General features: G+C 39.8%; 1 protein-coding gene across 6 annotated transcripts in view; it reads left to right on the top strand.

Annotated features, from left to right (window-relative positions):
- TMEM87A (transmembrane protein 87A) overlaps positions 1 to 15,774 on the top strand; it is a 63,930-nt gene that overhangs the window by 22,992 nt on the left and 25,164 nt on the right. For all 6 annotated transcript variants that reach the window (XR_013395096.1, XM_077937609.1, XM_077937608.1 and 3 more), the window contains 4 exon segments: positions 5,229 to 5,346; positions 10,215 to 10,276; positions 12,611 to 12,794; positions 13,809 to 13,908. Coding sequence is in view for 5 of the 6 variants with exons in the window: in XM_077937609.1 (XP_077793735.1) it covers positions 5,229 to 5,346; positions 10,215 to 10,276; positions 12,611 to 12,794; positions 13,809 to 13,908 (464 nt within the window). In the remaining variant the exon portion in view is untranslated.

Here is a 15,774-nt window from a genome sequence, read left to right as displayed (position 1 = left end):
CCAAGATTGAAATGAAAGAAAAAAATTAACTGTTAAGGGCAGCCAGACAGAAAGGTCGGGTTGCCCACAAAGGGAAGGCCATCAGACAAACAGCGGATCTCTCGGCAGAAACTCTACAAGCCAGAAGAGAGTGGGGGCCAATATTCAACATTCTTAAAGAATTTTCAACCCAGAATTTCATATCCAGCCAAACTAAGCTTCATAAGCAAAGGAGAAATAAAACCCTTTACAGGCAAGCAAATGCTGAGAGATTTTGTCACCACCAGGCCTGCCTTACAAGAGCCCCTGAAGGAAGCACTAAACGTGGAAAGGAACAACTGGTACCAGCCACTGCAAAAACATGCCAAATTGTAAAGACCATCAATGCTAGGAAGAAACTACATTAACTAATGGGCAAAATAAGCAGCTAGTATCATAATGACAGAATCAAATTCACACATAACAATATTAACCTTAAATGTAGACGGGCTCAATGCCCCAATTAAAAAGACAAGACTGGCAAATTGGGTAAAGAGTCAGGACCCATCAGTGTGCTGTATTCAGTAGACCCATCTCACGTGCAGAGATAGACATAGGTTCAAAATAAAGGGATGGAGGAAGATCTACCAAGCAAAGGGAAAGCAAAAAAAAAAAAAAAAAAAAAAGCAGAGGTTGCAATCCTAGTCTCTGATAAAACAGACTTTAAACCAACAAAGATCAAAAGAGACAAGGCCACTACATAACGGTAAAGGGGTCAATTCAACAAGAAGAGCTAACTATCCTAAATATATATGTACCTGATACAGGAACACCCAGATTAATAAAGCAAGTCCTTAGAGACCTAGAAAGAGACTTAGACTCCCACACAATAATAATGGGAGACTTTAACACCCCACTGTCAGATCAACGGGACAAAGTTATCAAGGATATCCAGGACTTGAACTCAGCTCTGCACCAAGCAGACCTAATAGACATCTACAGAACTCTCCACCCCAAATAAACAGAATGTACATTCTACTCAGCACCACATCACACTTATTCCAAAATTGACCACAGAGTTGGAAGGAAAGCACTCATCGACAAATGTAAAAGAACAGAAGTCACAACAGTCTCTCAGACCACAGTGCAATCAAATTAGAACTCAGGATTAAGAAACCCACTCAAAACTGCGCAACTATATGGAAACTGAACAACCTGCTTCTGAATGACTGCTGGGTAAATAACAAAATGAATCTCAAGATCAATATCGTGAAAATGGCCATACTGCCCAAGGTAATTTACAGATTCAATGCCATCCCCATCAAGCTACCAATGACTTTCTTCACAGAATTGGAAAAATACTTTAAAGTTCATATGGAACCAAAAAAGAGCCCACATTGCCAAGACAATCCTAAACATAAAGAACAAAGCTGGAGGCATCACGCTGCCTGACTTCAAACTATACTACAAGGCTGCAGTAACCAAACAGCATGGTGCTGGTACCAAAACAGACATATAAACCAATTGAACAGAACAGAGGGCACAGAAATAACACCATACATCTACAACCATCTGATCTTTGACAAACCTGACAAAAACAAGAAATGGGGAAAGGATTCCCTATATAATAAATGGTGCTGGGAAAACTGGCTATCCATATGTAGAAAGCTGAAACTGGATCCCTTCCTTACACCTTATACAAAAATTAATTAAAGATGGATTAAAGACTTAAATGTGTGACCTAAAACCATAAAAACCCTAGAAGAAAACCTAGGCAATACCATTCAGGACAGAGGCATGGGCAAGGACTTCATAACTAAAACACCAAAAGCAATGGCAACAAAAGCCAAAATAGATAAATCTGATCTAATTAAACTAACGAGCTTCTGCACAACAAAAGAAACTGCCATCAGAGTGAACAGGCAACCTGCAGAATAGGAGAAAATTTTTGCAATCTACCCATCTGACCAAGGGCTAATATCCAGAATCTACAAAGAACTCAAATTTACACGAAAAAATCAACCCCATCAAAAAGTGGGCAAAGGATATGAACAGACACTTTTCAAAAGAAGACATTTATGCAGCCAACAGACACATGAAAAAATGCTCATCATCACTGGTCATCAGAGAAATGCAAATCAAAACCACAGTGTAATACCATCTCACACCAGTTAGAATGGTGATCATTGAAAAGTCAGGAAACAACAGATGCTGGAGAGGAAGTGGAGAAATAGGAACACTTTTACACTGTTGGTGGTAGTGTAAACTAGTTCAACCATTGTGGAAGACAATGTGGCGATTCCTCAAGGATCTAGAGCTAGAAATACCATTTGACCCAGCCATCCCATTACTGGGTATATACCCAAAGAATTATAAATCATGCTGCTATAAAGACACATGCACACTTATGTTTATTGCGACACTATTCACAATAGCGAAGACTAGGAACCAACCCAAATGTCCATCAATGAGAGACTGGATTAAGAAAATGTGGCACATATACATCATGGAATACTATGCAGCCATAAAAAAGGATGAGCTTGTGTCCTTTGTAGGGACATGGATGAAGCTGGAAACCATCATTCTGAGCAAACTATCACAAGGACAGAAAACCAGATACCGCATGTTGTCATTCATAGGTGGGAACTGAACAGTGAGAATACTTGGACACAGGGCGGGGAACATCACACACTGGGGCCTGTCGTCGGGTGGGGGAATGGGGGAGGGATTGCATTAGGAGAAATAACTAATATAAATGATGAGTCAATGGGTGCAGCAAACCAACATGGTACATGTATACATATGTAACAAACCTGCACTTTGTGCACACGTACCCTAGAATTTAAACTATAATAAAAACAACAGCAACAACTTGGGTCTCAGTACTTAGAAAACAACCATGATCAACAAAATAAACATTTGCCAATTCCTTCAACTCAAAAAAAAAAAAAAAAAAAAAAAAAAAGAATGACGTACTGATACATACAACAATATAGATGAACCCTGAAAACATGTTAAGTGAGAGAAGCCGGACACATTTATATGAAATGACCGTAATAGATGACTCCATGGAGACAGGAGGTAAATAAGTGAGAGGAGGAAGAAATGGGGAGCTACCTGCTTAATGAATACAGGGTCTCCTTTTCGGTTGATGAAAATGTTTTAGAACTAGATAGAGGTGATATTTGCACATCATTGTGCTTCTACCACATATCACTGATTTATACACATTAAAATTGTGAATTTTATGTAAAATTTAGTTTACAAAGGAGTTAATAATAATACCTATCTGATAGGGCTGCTTTGAGGATTTAAAAATGTAATAAATGGGCCGGGCACAGTGGCTCACACCTTAATCCCAGCACTTAGGGAGGGCAAGGTGGTGGATCACCTGAGGTCAAGAGTTCGAGACCAGGCTGGCCAACATGGCGAAACCCCGTGTCTACCAAAAATACAAAAAAAAAAAAAAAATTAAATTAGCCTGGTGTGGTGTCATGCGCCTGTAATCCCAGCTACTTGCGAGGCTGAGGCAGGAGAATTCTAGAACCTGGGAGGTGGAGGTCACAGTGAGCCAAGATCGCATTGCTGTACTCCAGCCTGGGCAATGGAGCGAGACTCTGCCTCAAAAAAAAAAAAAAGTAATGTCAGATGCTTAACAGAGTTATCTGGCATATAAATGTTATTTTTTACAGGGTCAGAATCTCTGCATTCCAGAGTTAAATGTAAACTTTCTCAAATTCTGGAATATGAGAATTGATCAATTTATTTTGGAATTTGTAAAAGGTGGTTTATAGACATATATGATTAATAGAGCAGGTTATTACACCAGCGTTTTATAGGCTGATGAGTAAGTTCAGGAAAAGTTCTGTAATTATGGCTAATCAGACATGTATTACCCATAACTTTGAAACTGTAAAGTTTTCTCACAAATTGGTCCTGAGTCTCATCAGAGACTAGTAGGTGGGGATAAATCAAGGTATGATTAGGAAGGCATTTATGTTCTTATGTTTTACTAAGATAACCTAGTAAATAGATAATCTGGAGAATTGTTTAGTCTTCTTTGTTTGACGTGGATTTTTTTCATGGAATATAATTTTTGAACTATGTTAGCCTTTTCTTGGTTGTAGGGTATTTTAACCATTTGAGAACTGTGGCTCCAAAGGAAAATGCATAAACATACAAAACCAGCTATTCGTTTTGAGGGGTTCGCAGATCATAGAAGCTTACCCAGAGATCTCTGGGTAAACGTTTCTCCTTTTAAGACCAGGTGGTAATAAATTGCAATTCCAAGGAAGAAGAAACCAGTTATTTTATGTGTTCATCTTTATCATTGTATCTTAGTCTTCTGTTTGTGAAGACTCTAGTCTATGTGGAAAGCAAGAGTCACTACCCCTCAAAGTCAAGGACTTGGACACTGTTAATTTGTCTTCTTTGACTTTGAGGGGTAGTGACTCTTGCTTACCACATAGACTAGCCCAAGGTTGAATTTCGGTATAAATGTGAGACCGTGTCAGCAGAAATTCTGATATTCTTGGGAAGCATGTTGAACAAAGGGAATTATTCAGGAATTGACGATTAGAATTCATTTTACTGATACCATCATTAATTTTTGTTTAAGGTGATTTAAATAATTCTTTATTTAAATTCCTTTGTAATGTCTGCATAAAACACAAACTAGTATCCTACTATGGCTTAGTTAAACAAAGATTAAATTTAGTGATTTTAGTTGGGGTTTTCCTCGTTAAAAAAATACCTTAAATGTGATTTTTGTGTACAAGACTTGCGGTATCTTGCCTTTTAGTAATTCATAATCTAGCCTACTTTATGCAGTATTCATAATCCAGCCTACTTTATGCAGTATTCATAATCCAGCCTACTTTATGCAGTATTATTCATAATCTAGCCTACTTTATGCAGTATTCATAATCCAGCCTACTTTATGTAGTATTCATAATCTAGCCTACTTTATGCAGTATGCATAATCTAGCCTACTTTATGCAGTATGCATAATCTAGCCTACTTTATGCAGTATTATTCATAATCTAGCCTACTTTATGCGGTATTCATAATCTAGCCTACTTTATGTAGTCTTCATAATCTAGCCTACTTTAGGCTTGTTTGGTTTGTTGTGCCTATTGTTTCAATGAATGAAAGAGAAGGACTTTATCATATTTCTGGGCACATTCTGGAGCAAAATTTGCATATTGTATTATTAATTTGTGCTCTTAATTCTTAAGATTTACAGATGTGTTGCCCTTTTCCCTCTCTAGGCAATGCATGAACCATTGCAAACTTGGCAAGATGCACCATACATTTTTATTGTACATATTGGCATTTCATCCTCAAAGGAATCATCAAAAGAAAATTCACTGAGTAATCTTTTTACCAGTAAGTTCAGTGTTTGTTTTTTTTTTAATGGTTATGTTATTATCTGGTTATGTCATTCATGTACTTTACATATGCTTTTTTATTAGGTATTACAGATATCAGATTTCTTTTTCCTTCATTTGGTACTCCTGCTTTTAAAATTTTTAGTTAGTAACATGTTTTCAGTATTCTGAACTAGAATTATCAAAACTTGGTCACCAAGCTAGAGATCAGGAAATTTTAAATTAATGTTGGCCAGGTGCGGTGGCTCATGCCTGTAATCCCAGCACTTTGGGAGGCCGAGGCAGGCAGATCACGTGAGGTCGGGAGTTCAAGACCAGCCTGACCAACATGGAGAAACCCCGTCTCTACTAAAAATACAAAATTAGCTGGGTGTGGTGGCACATGCCTGTAATCGCAGCTACTCAGGAGGCTGTGGCAGGAGAATTGCTTGAACCCGGGAGATGGAAGTTGCGGGAGCTGAGATCGCACCATTGCACTCCAGCCTGGGCAACAAGAATGAAACTCCATCTCAAAAAAAAAAAAAAGAAAAAATTAACATTGGTAGTTTTTAGTGTCTCAAGAATTTAAGTGTTCTCCTTTCCAGGGTTGCTGCCTAGTTTCATAGAGTCATCATCTCTTACGTGGAATTTGCAAGAACTTCCTAACTGGTCTTATTTCCTGTGGTTTCCCCTTTGTTTCATCTTTGTATTTTTGCAATTTCCTTTCCTACCCTGCTTTCTTAAGCAGAATATGGAATAGAAACAATGATGGCAGCCACCATTACTTCGTTCCTGACTTTACTGGCTGTATTGGTATATTTCATCATTAAGTACTAGGTTTACTGTAGAACTTTTGAAATATTCTTTATTTGGTTAAGGATGTTCCTTTCTATTCCTAGTTTAATGAGAGTAGTTTCCTTTGTTAAAAAAAAAGTTAAGAATGAATATTTAGCTTTATCAAATAGTTTAATTGTACTGATTTAAATGATCATATGGGCTTTCTCATTTAATAAGGTAATGTCATACATTAAATTAACTGATATTCTAACATTAAATCATTGTTGAACTTCTGGGATACCACTACTTGGTTTTGACACACACACACACACACACACACACACATTCTCTCTGTCTCTCTCTTTCTCTTCCTCCCTCCCTCCTTCTTCCTCTCTCCCTGCCCCTCTCCCCCTCACTCATACATGTGTATCCTCCTGTCTCTTTAGGCCTATGACTTAATGGATTATAGTCTCAAGGCACAGTTACTAGTGTTCATTTTCAACCTTCTTTCTTTGAAAATGTTGGAAGAGAAGCTGTATTCCACCCTACTTCAGCTTCTTCATGCATCCAGCCTGGCTCTGGTCCCTCTTCTTTTTCTTTGAAACCTGCTAGCTTCAGTGATCCCATAGGAACTCTACTTCCAACTACCATAGATCCCATAGGGACAGCACTTCCAACTACCATAGCCTGCTTTTGGTCCAAGAGCCCAGCATGATCACGGAGTCAGCCTCATGCATTGTTCTGAGTTTTTGTTTTGATTCTTGGAAATGTCTGTCTTGTTTTTGAGCTTATATCCTTTTTTGTTTTGTTTCTTTTTCTTTCTTTTTTCTTTTTCTTTTTTTTTTTTTTTTGAGATAGAGTCTCACTCTGTCACCCAGGCTGGAGTGCAGTGGTGTGATCTCATTTCAATGCAACCTCTGCCTCCTGGGTTCAAGTGATTCTGCTGCCTCAGCCTCCCAAGTAGCTGGGATTACAGGCCTGCACCATCACACCTAGCTAATTTTTGTATTTTTAGTAGATTGTATTTTTACAACCTACTAAATTATTATTTATCTGCTAAATTATTAAATATACTAAATTTTTATTTAGTAGATTATATTTTTAGTTTCACCACGTTGGCCAGACTGGTCTTGAACTCCTGACTTCGAGTGATCTGCCCGCCTTGGCCTCACAATGTGCTGGGATTACAGGCGTGAGCCACCATACCTGGCCTTGTTTTCTCATTTCGAAAATATCTTACCCTTATTTTTTTGGAAGGGAGAAGCTACATTATCGCTAATACAGTTTTATCATTTTTCTTGCCTTCATCGAAACCTTTAATGGCTCCCCATTGCCTATAGAATGTCTACGTTTTGCAGCAAGGTTTATAAAACTCTTTACAACTTGCCCCAGTTTACCTTTTGCTGCCTTATGCCAAAATACTACTACTATATGGTATTATGTGCAGTCTCAGACTATATTTGTTCTTTAAATATACCACACATTTTCACAGCTGTTTTGTTCATGTTATTTCCTCTACCTAGAAGGCTTTTTACTTTGTTCTGGAAAATATATACTTATCCTTCTAGTCTGGCTGAGAGGGACAGTTCTCTATGTAACTTTTCAACTCCCTCTCCCCTGCAAGGCGGTTACCCATTTAATGGTAGAAAACATCTTACTTACATTTTATCTGCTATGTTTTCCATAGGCCTGTGAAATAATAAGTGCTTAGTAAATGTATATTTTAGCATAGAGCAGGGGATGGCAGATTTTTTTCTTAAAGAGCCAGATAGTAAATATTTTCTCTATTATAACTACCCAACTCTGCGATGGTGGTGCAGAGGCAACTGTAGACAATATGTAAATGAGTGGATGTGGCTGTATTCCAATAAAACTTTACTAACAGAAAAAGCTGATGGCCAGATTTGGCACATGTGCTGTGTTTTGCTGACCAAGGCATAGAGTAGGCAAAGAATATGATGCAAATATTTACTGAATATTTTGTTTACTCTTTTATTGAATTAGGAAGGTATAGATTTAATAATCAGTTTTTGGCCGGGCGCGGTGGCTCAAGCCTGTAATCCCAGCACTTTGGGAGGCCGAGACGGGCGGATCACTAGGTCAGGAGATCGAGACCATCCTGGCGAACACGGTGAAACCCCGTCTCTACTAAAAAATACAAAAAACTAGCCGGGCGAGGCGGCGGGCGCCTGTAGTCCCAGCTACTCGGGAGGCTGAGGCAGGAGAATGGCGTAAACCCGGGGGGCGGAGCTTGCAGTGAGCTGAGATCCGGCCACTGCACTCCAGCCCGGGCGACAGAGCCAGACTCCGTCTCAAAAAAAAAAAAAAAAAAAAAAAAAAATCAGTTTTGCTCTGAAATTTTTATAATTGCTCTTATGGAGTGCTTTTTTTCATGTAAGTATTGGATATGGTTTACTTTAAATAATGGTATATCAGAAGCTAGTAGGGAATTTTTGTTGAATGAACAGTTACTAGTCTGTCTCTAGGGATGATCACTGCTCAAATAAGTCAGATTTTTATTTATTAATTATACCTAGAATGTATCCAAATTATTTTATCAATACAGTAATAAAATAGTCCATCTTGAAATCGTTTTTTAAATTACAGATAATCTTAGAATTAGTCAATAAGTTTGCTTTACTAAGGCAAATACGTCTTTCAGATTTATGTTGTTACTATTCCTTTTTCTGTCTCATTAAACACTTTGTTATTAACAAATTCTTTGAAAAATGTTAACTAGCAGGTTTTGGGGAAGTTCAATTCTATGTTTATTGGATGGAGCTTTGCTTCAAAGCATCTGAACTTTTGAGTTATTTTTACTTTTGAGTGAGAATCTAGGGTACATGATTGTGAAGCTAGATTTCATTTTTTTTTTTTTTTTTTTTTTTTTTTTTTTTGAGAGGGAGTCTTGCGCTGTCGCCCAGGCTGGAGCGCTGTGGCCGGATCTCAGCTCACTGCAAGCTCCGCCTCCCGGGTTCACGCCATTCTCCTGCCTCAGCCTCCCGAGTAGCTGGGACTACAGGCGCCCGCCACCTCACCCGGCTATTTTTTTGTATTTTTCAGTAGAGACGGGGTTTCACTGTGTTAGCCAGGATGGTCTCGATCGCCTGACCTCGTGATCCGCCCGTCTCGGCCTCCCAAAGTGCTGGGATTACAGGCTTGAGCCACCGCGCCCGGCCAAGATTTCAATCTTATTGTATCAAGGATGGTATTTTTTTTGTGTAAGTTAATTTAAATTTTTAAGTTTTTTTCCATTGCCTTCATTCTGAAAATGATACATGAATGTAGCAAGATCACATAAAATTGGAGTCCATGAAAAAATAGTAAAGCAATAGGAAAATACAGATGAGGAAAGATAGAAAACAAATAAGATGGCAGTATGTAAAAAGGAAGTCCTGTAAGGCATATTTTACTGATGTGTAGTAAGGAAAAGTATATGTGAAATATGTTTAGAATTTAGAGTATGTGTAGAGTTGTTCCAGATGGGCAGCCAGAGAAGGCTGCGTGGAGGAAATATTCAGTCTAGTCTTTTTAAAGATGTGAGTATGGAAGCAAAAGAGCCTTCCCACTTCAGACTATGGTGGAGGCATGGAAACCTGTGCAGGACACAGCGTGAAGTATGAGAACACTTTTTTTTTTTTTTTTTTTGAGACGGAGTCTCGCTCTGCCGCCCAGGCTGGAGTGCAATGGCCGGATCTCAGCTCACTGCAAGCTCCGCCTCCCGGGTCCACGCCATTCTCCTGCCTCAGCCTCCCGAGTAGTTGGGACTACAGGCGCCCGCCACCTCGCCCGGCTAATTTTTTGTATTTTTAGTAGAGACGGGGTTTCACCGTGTTAGCCAGGATGGTCTCGATCTCCTGACCTCGTGATCCGCCCGTCTCGGCCTCCCAAAGTGCTGGGATTACAGGCTTGAGCCACCGCGCCCGGCCGAGAACACTTAATGACTTTCCAAGTGCTGTACAAATATAATGTAATATTGACCAGGATTGAAGTGCCTAAAAGTAAATGACCCAATGAAATTCTTACTGATTTCATGAAACAAATGTTAGGCAATATTTTTGTTTAATTTCTGCGGCCTGTAAATTAATTCTGAGGACTGTGTTTTGGCAGTGACTGTTGAAGTGAAGGGTCCCTATGAATACCTCACGCTTGAAGACTATCCTTTGATGATTGTAAGTGACTTTATATTATTTAACCTCAGTATTGAATGGTTTCGGGTTCGAAGATTGTCCCATATTTTGTGGCAGTATTCTTTTTAATGAATTGTTCCTATGCAATTCAGAAAATGTTGCTTGTAGTCCTGGATTTATTTCTTATTAGACTGGGACTTTGAGAGAGTCAGTATACCCTTGTGTGCCTCATTTTCTTATCCATATAATGAAGGGGTCAGTGACCTGTGGAAATACCTCAAAGGTCATCTCACATTCTCTCTAGGATCCATAGTGGGGCACTTTTTACTACAACTCTGTCGTTTCTGATCCCACTTACATTAACTAAATGAGGCTGGGTACCCTGGCTCATGTCTGTAATCCCAACACTTTGGGAGGCTGAGGCAGGCAGATCACTTGAGGTGAGGAGTTCGAGACCAGCCCGGCCAACGTGGTGAAACCCCGTCTGTACTAAAAATACAAAAACTAGCTGGGTGTGGTGGCAGGTGTCTGTAGTCTTAGCTACTCGGGAGTTTGAAGCAGGAGAATTGCTTGAACCCAGGAGGCAGAGGCTGCTGTGAGCCAAGATCGTGCCACTGTACTCCAGCCTGGGCGACAGAGTGAGACTGTCTCAACAACAAAAAATTAGCTAAATGATGAAGTTCCCTTCTCTTCATTTTGTGTGTGTACGTGTGCACATACATGTATGTGTGCATACGTCTGTGTCTCAGAATATCCTTTTCTTTTTTTTGTTTTGTTTTTTGTTTGTTTGAGACAGAGTCTCGCTTTGTTGCCTAGGCTGGAGTAGTGCAATGGCGCAATCTCGGCTCACTGCAACCTCTGCCTCCTGGGTTCACGCCATTCTCCTGCCTCAGCCTCCCAAGTAGCTGGGACTACAGGTGCCCGCCACCACACCCGGCTAATTTTTGTATTTTTAGTAGAGACGGGGTTTCCCCGTGTTAACCAGGATGGTCTCGATCCCCTGACCTCATGATCCGCCTGCCTCGGCCTCCCAAAGTGCTGGGATTACAGCCATGAGCCACCGCGCCCAGCCTCAGAATATCCTTAATATATTTTTGCTTTCCTTTGTTCATGATTATTCTCTTCTTCCTTTCCCTTTAATCGTTTTCTTATTTTGCTGTGTTTCCTTGCCTCTAGATGTATCCTAATCATGCCATTTTTCTTCTTCAGTGTTGTCTTCATCTACATAATTTAGATCGTGAGCTGAAATAGCTCCTTCTTTTAAAAAAAAAAAAAGAAAGAGAGTCTCACTGTGTCTCCCAGGCTGGAGTGCAGTGGCATGATAATGGATAATGGCTCACTGCAGCCTTAAACTCCAGGCTCAAGCTACCCTCCACCTTAGCCTCTCGAGCAGCTAGGACAACAGGCGTGTGCCACTATGCCTGGCTAATTTTTATTTTATTTTATTATTTTTTATCTTGAAACGTAGTCTCACTCTGTCACCCAGACTGGAGTGGAATGACACGATCTCGGCTCACTGCAACCTCCAGCTCCTGGGTTCAAGTGATTCTCCTGCCTCAGCCTCCTGAGTAGCTGGGACTACAGGTGTGAGCCACCATGCCCAGCTAATTTTCATATTTTTTAGTAGAGACAGGGTTTCACCATGTTTTGGCCAGGCTGGTATTGAACTCCTAACCTCATGTGATCTGCCCACCTCTGCCTCCCAAAGTGCTGGGATTATAGGCGTGAGCCACCATGCCTGGCCTAATTTTTATTTTTTGTAGGGACAGAGTCTTGCTATGTTGCCCAGACTGGCCTTGAACTCATGACCTCAAGCAATCCTCCTGCCTCAGCTTCCCAAGGCACTATTACAGGTGTGAATTACCACGCCTGACCAGAAAAAGCTCTTTTACTATAGGAGAGCAGACTGAGTGCTCTCTATATATACCATACATGTGTGTATGTGTATAATAGCACCTTTTATATGGTATGCATGTGTGATACATATATATATACACACACACGTATGTGAGAGCATTCGCTCTCGAGGACAAGTTCCTATGTAGTCTTCTCTGCTCAAGACAAGATAATTTTTCATGTTAGTTAGTGTTAAGCTCCAAAGGAATAATTATTTTTTAACTAGAAGGTAGAATATGTATATTTTTATAACTTGTTAAGACTGTATATTGATTCAGGACAGGCACTGTGGCTTATGCCTGTAATCCTAACACTTTGGGAGGCAGAGATGGGAGGATTGCTTGAGCCCAGAAGTTCAAGACCATCCTGGGCAACATAGCAAAACCCCATCTCTTTAAAAAATATATATATATAGTATATATACAGACTTGACTCTTGGTTCTAATTCTCCTTTTTATCTTTTACCCAATTTGATAACAGTTTTTCATGGTGATGTGTATTGTATATGTCCTGTTTGGTGTTCTGTGGCTGGCATGGTCTGCCTGCTACTGGAGAGATCTCCTGAGAATTCAGTTTTGGATTGGTGCTGTCATATTCCTGGGAATGCTTGAGAAAGCTGTCTTCTATGCAGAATTTCAGAATATCCGATACAAAGGAGAATCTGGTAAGTAACCAAAAAATCTTTGCCGGTTCGAGTGGTTGGAAGCTGAGATGTGTGAAAATATTCCTAAGGTCAGCAGTCACTAAACAGGCTTAACTTTTCAATTACTTAATTATTGCAATAACTTAAGCAGAATCACTATGATTCTGACTTTTGTTTTTAATCTTATGAGTTCAGTGATGTAAGAGTAATTTTACTGAAATATGCTCACAAAAGTCACAACAGTAGTGGCCACTTTGGGAGTAATTATTAACATCATCAAATCTCAATTTCCATTGATTTCTAAGGCACCATTATCCATCTGAGAAAGTAAACGGTGTCAATTTAGTTGTAAAATGTCATTGATTGTAAGACACACCTTGATTTAAAAAACCTCAAAATGTGGTGGGAAAGTGCATCTAATTGATAAAATATAGTCATCTCAAGAAAATAGGAGGGTGCTTATGGTTTAGTAAGGTGAACTGGTAATGACAGAAGTTGTTTTATACTGTAGTTTTTTGTGATTGCTTTGGTTTTTTTCTTGTCAGACCATTTAATTTAGTCATAATCATTATTGTGAGATAAACTGATAAGATTTTCCCTGGTCCTTGAAAGGTCTTAAAAATAGTAGATCTGAAAATGAGTTAAACTATACATGCCAACAAGTGTGTACACGAGTGTGTTTTATGCTTTTCTATGTGTAGCTGTATTTCACAGTTTTTAAAAATGGGGGAAGTTGTCTTGATGCTACAAACTCTCCATATAGGGTGAGGTATTCTGTTAAAGTTTTAGTGAATTTGGGGGCAGGTGGGGGAGGGAGCTGAGTTGAGCATACTCAGATTGCCATACATACACATGAGTAAGATTGTGAGTGGTGTCAGCTTGTATACTGTAAAAGCTGCAGAAGAGGTATTCTATTTTAGCAGGACTAATATCAATGCTTACTCTGAAGAGTGTAGAAATCAGCAATCTAGTATTGGCATCTTGCCTGTTGCCAAACTTAGGTTATGGTGCCATTTCTCCCCTTCTTTTTCATAGTCCAGGGTGCTTTGATCCTTGCAGAGCTGCTTTCAGCAGTGAAACGCTCACTGGCTCGAACCCTGGTCATCATAGTCAGTCTGGGATATGGCATCGTCAAGTAAGTATTAACTTCCTGTATGGAAGAGCAAATTTAAATGCTGATTAAATTAAAACAGTACTGCATGTTCCCAATGTAGTAGTTCTGAAATAGTTGATAAAAGAAATAATTCTGGCCGGGTGCGGTGGTTCACGCCTGTAATGCCAGCACTTTGGGAGGCCGAATCATGAGGTCAGGAGATCGAGATCATCCTAGCTAACACGATGAAACCCGGTCTCTACTAAAAATACAAAAAATTAGCTGGGCGTGGTGGCAGGCGCCTGTAGTCCCAGCTACTCCGGAGGCTGAGGCAGGAGAATGGCGTGAACCCAGAAGGCAGAGCTTGCAGTGAGCCAGGATCGTGCCACTGCACTCCAGCCTGGGCAACACAGCGAGACTCCGACTCAAAAAAAAAAAAAAAGAATTCTGAAACAAGAAAGGTATCTGAAATTTTGTAGCCTTGTAAATGTTGGGAAAATGTTAGTGTTTCATTTCACTTCCTAAGAGGAGCATCTGCAGGAAAACTTAGAACAAATAAGATTGAAACACCAGGCTTTTATAATAAACTTACAGTGACTTTATACTTCCAAAATATTTTTTGCAAATTAGATTTTTTATGAGAAACTCATTCTTGCTGTAACTGAAAATATTTTTCTATCCAAAAAATTTTATTTGTATTGAGTGTCTTCTCTAGGCATTCTTCGAGGCATTGTTCCAGGCCCTGGGGATATAGCAAGTAAACAGAAGATTTTGAGCTTACATTTGTGTAGGGAGGGGACAAAGACAAAATTTAAGTGAGTAAAATATTTTAATATGTCAGTGAAAAGTGCAGTGGAGCAGGTAATGCCGGAGCTAGAGCTTGCAGTTGTATATAGGGTGATCAAGGAGGGCTTCACTTAATAACATTTAAGCAGAGACTTCAAGGAGGTGAGGAAGCTATATGTATACCCAAGGGAAGAGATGCTGAGTAGAGATCAGATTCTATATATATTTTTGAAGGTGGAACCAGTGGAATTTGCTGATGGATCAGATGTGTGATGTGAAAGAGAAGAGGAATTAAGGATGATGCCAACTGTTTTGATCTGATCACATGGCAGGATGGAATTGAAGATTTACTGAGTTCAGGAAGACCTTAGGTGAAATAAGTGTGGAGCAGGGGCAAGATTGGAGTTCAGTTAGGTAACTAGGTAGGGGAAACAAAGGGGAGAGGTTGGGGCAGAGATAAAAGTTTGGGAGTCATGAAGATACAGATGTTATTTAAAGTCACGAGGGCCAGGCATGGTGGCTCATGCCTGTAATCCTAACACTTTGGGAGGCCAAGGCGGGCAGATTGCCTGAGGTCAGGGGTTCAGGACCAGCCTGGACAACACAGTGAAACCCTGTGTCTACTAAAATACAAAAAATTAGCCGGATATGGTGGCATGCACCTATAGTCCCAGCTACTTGGGAGGCTGAGGCAAGAGAATCGCTTGAATCCTGGAGGTGGAGATTGCAGTGAGCCAAGATCACGCCACTACACTCTAGCCTGAGTAACAGAGCGAGACTCTGTCTCCAAAAATAAATAAATAAATAAATAAATAAATAAATAAATAAATAAGGTCATGAGACTGGATTTGGTCACCAAGTAAGTGAGTATATATAGAGAAGAGGTCCAAGGGCTGGGCCCTTGAATATTTAATATTATTTAGAAGTCTGTAAGATGAAGTAGCAGAAGAAATTGAGGAGTGACCAGTGAGGTGGGTAGAAAACTGAAGAATGTGTTTCAAGGAGGATGTGATTGTGTCAAGCGATCCTGATAGGTCAAGTGAGAATTGGCCATTGAGTTTACCTACATGGAGGGTCGTAGTGACCATCACAGGAGTAGTTTTGGTGAAGTGATAGGTACAA

This window comes from Macaca mulatta, chromosome 7 (assembly GCF_049350105.2).
Source record: "Macaca mulatta isolate MMU2019108-1 chromosome 7, T2T-MMU8v2.0, whole genome shotgun sequence".
NCBI classification, from domain to species: domain Eukaryota; kingdom Metazoa; phylum Chordata; class Mammalia; order Primates; family Cercopithecidae; genus Macaca; species Macaca mulatta.
Note: the sequence above shows the minus strand (reverse complement) of the source record. Positions and strands in the feature narration are given on the sequence as shown.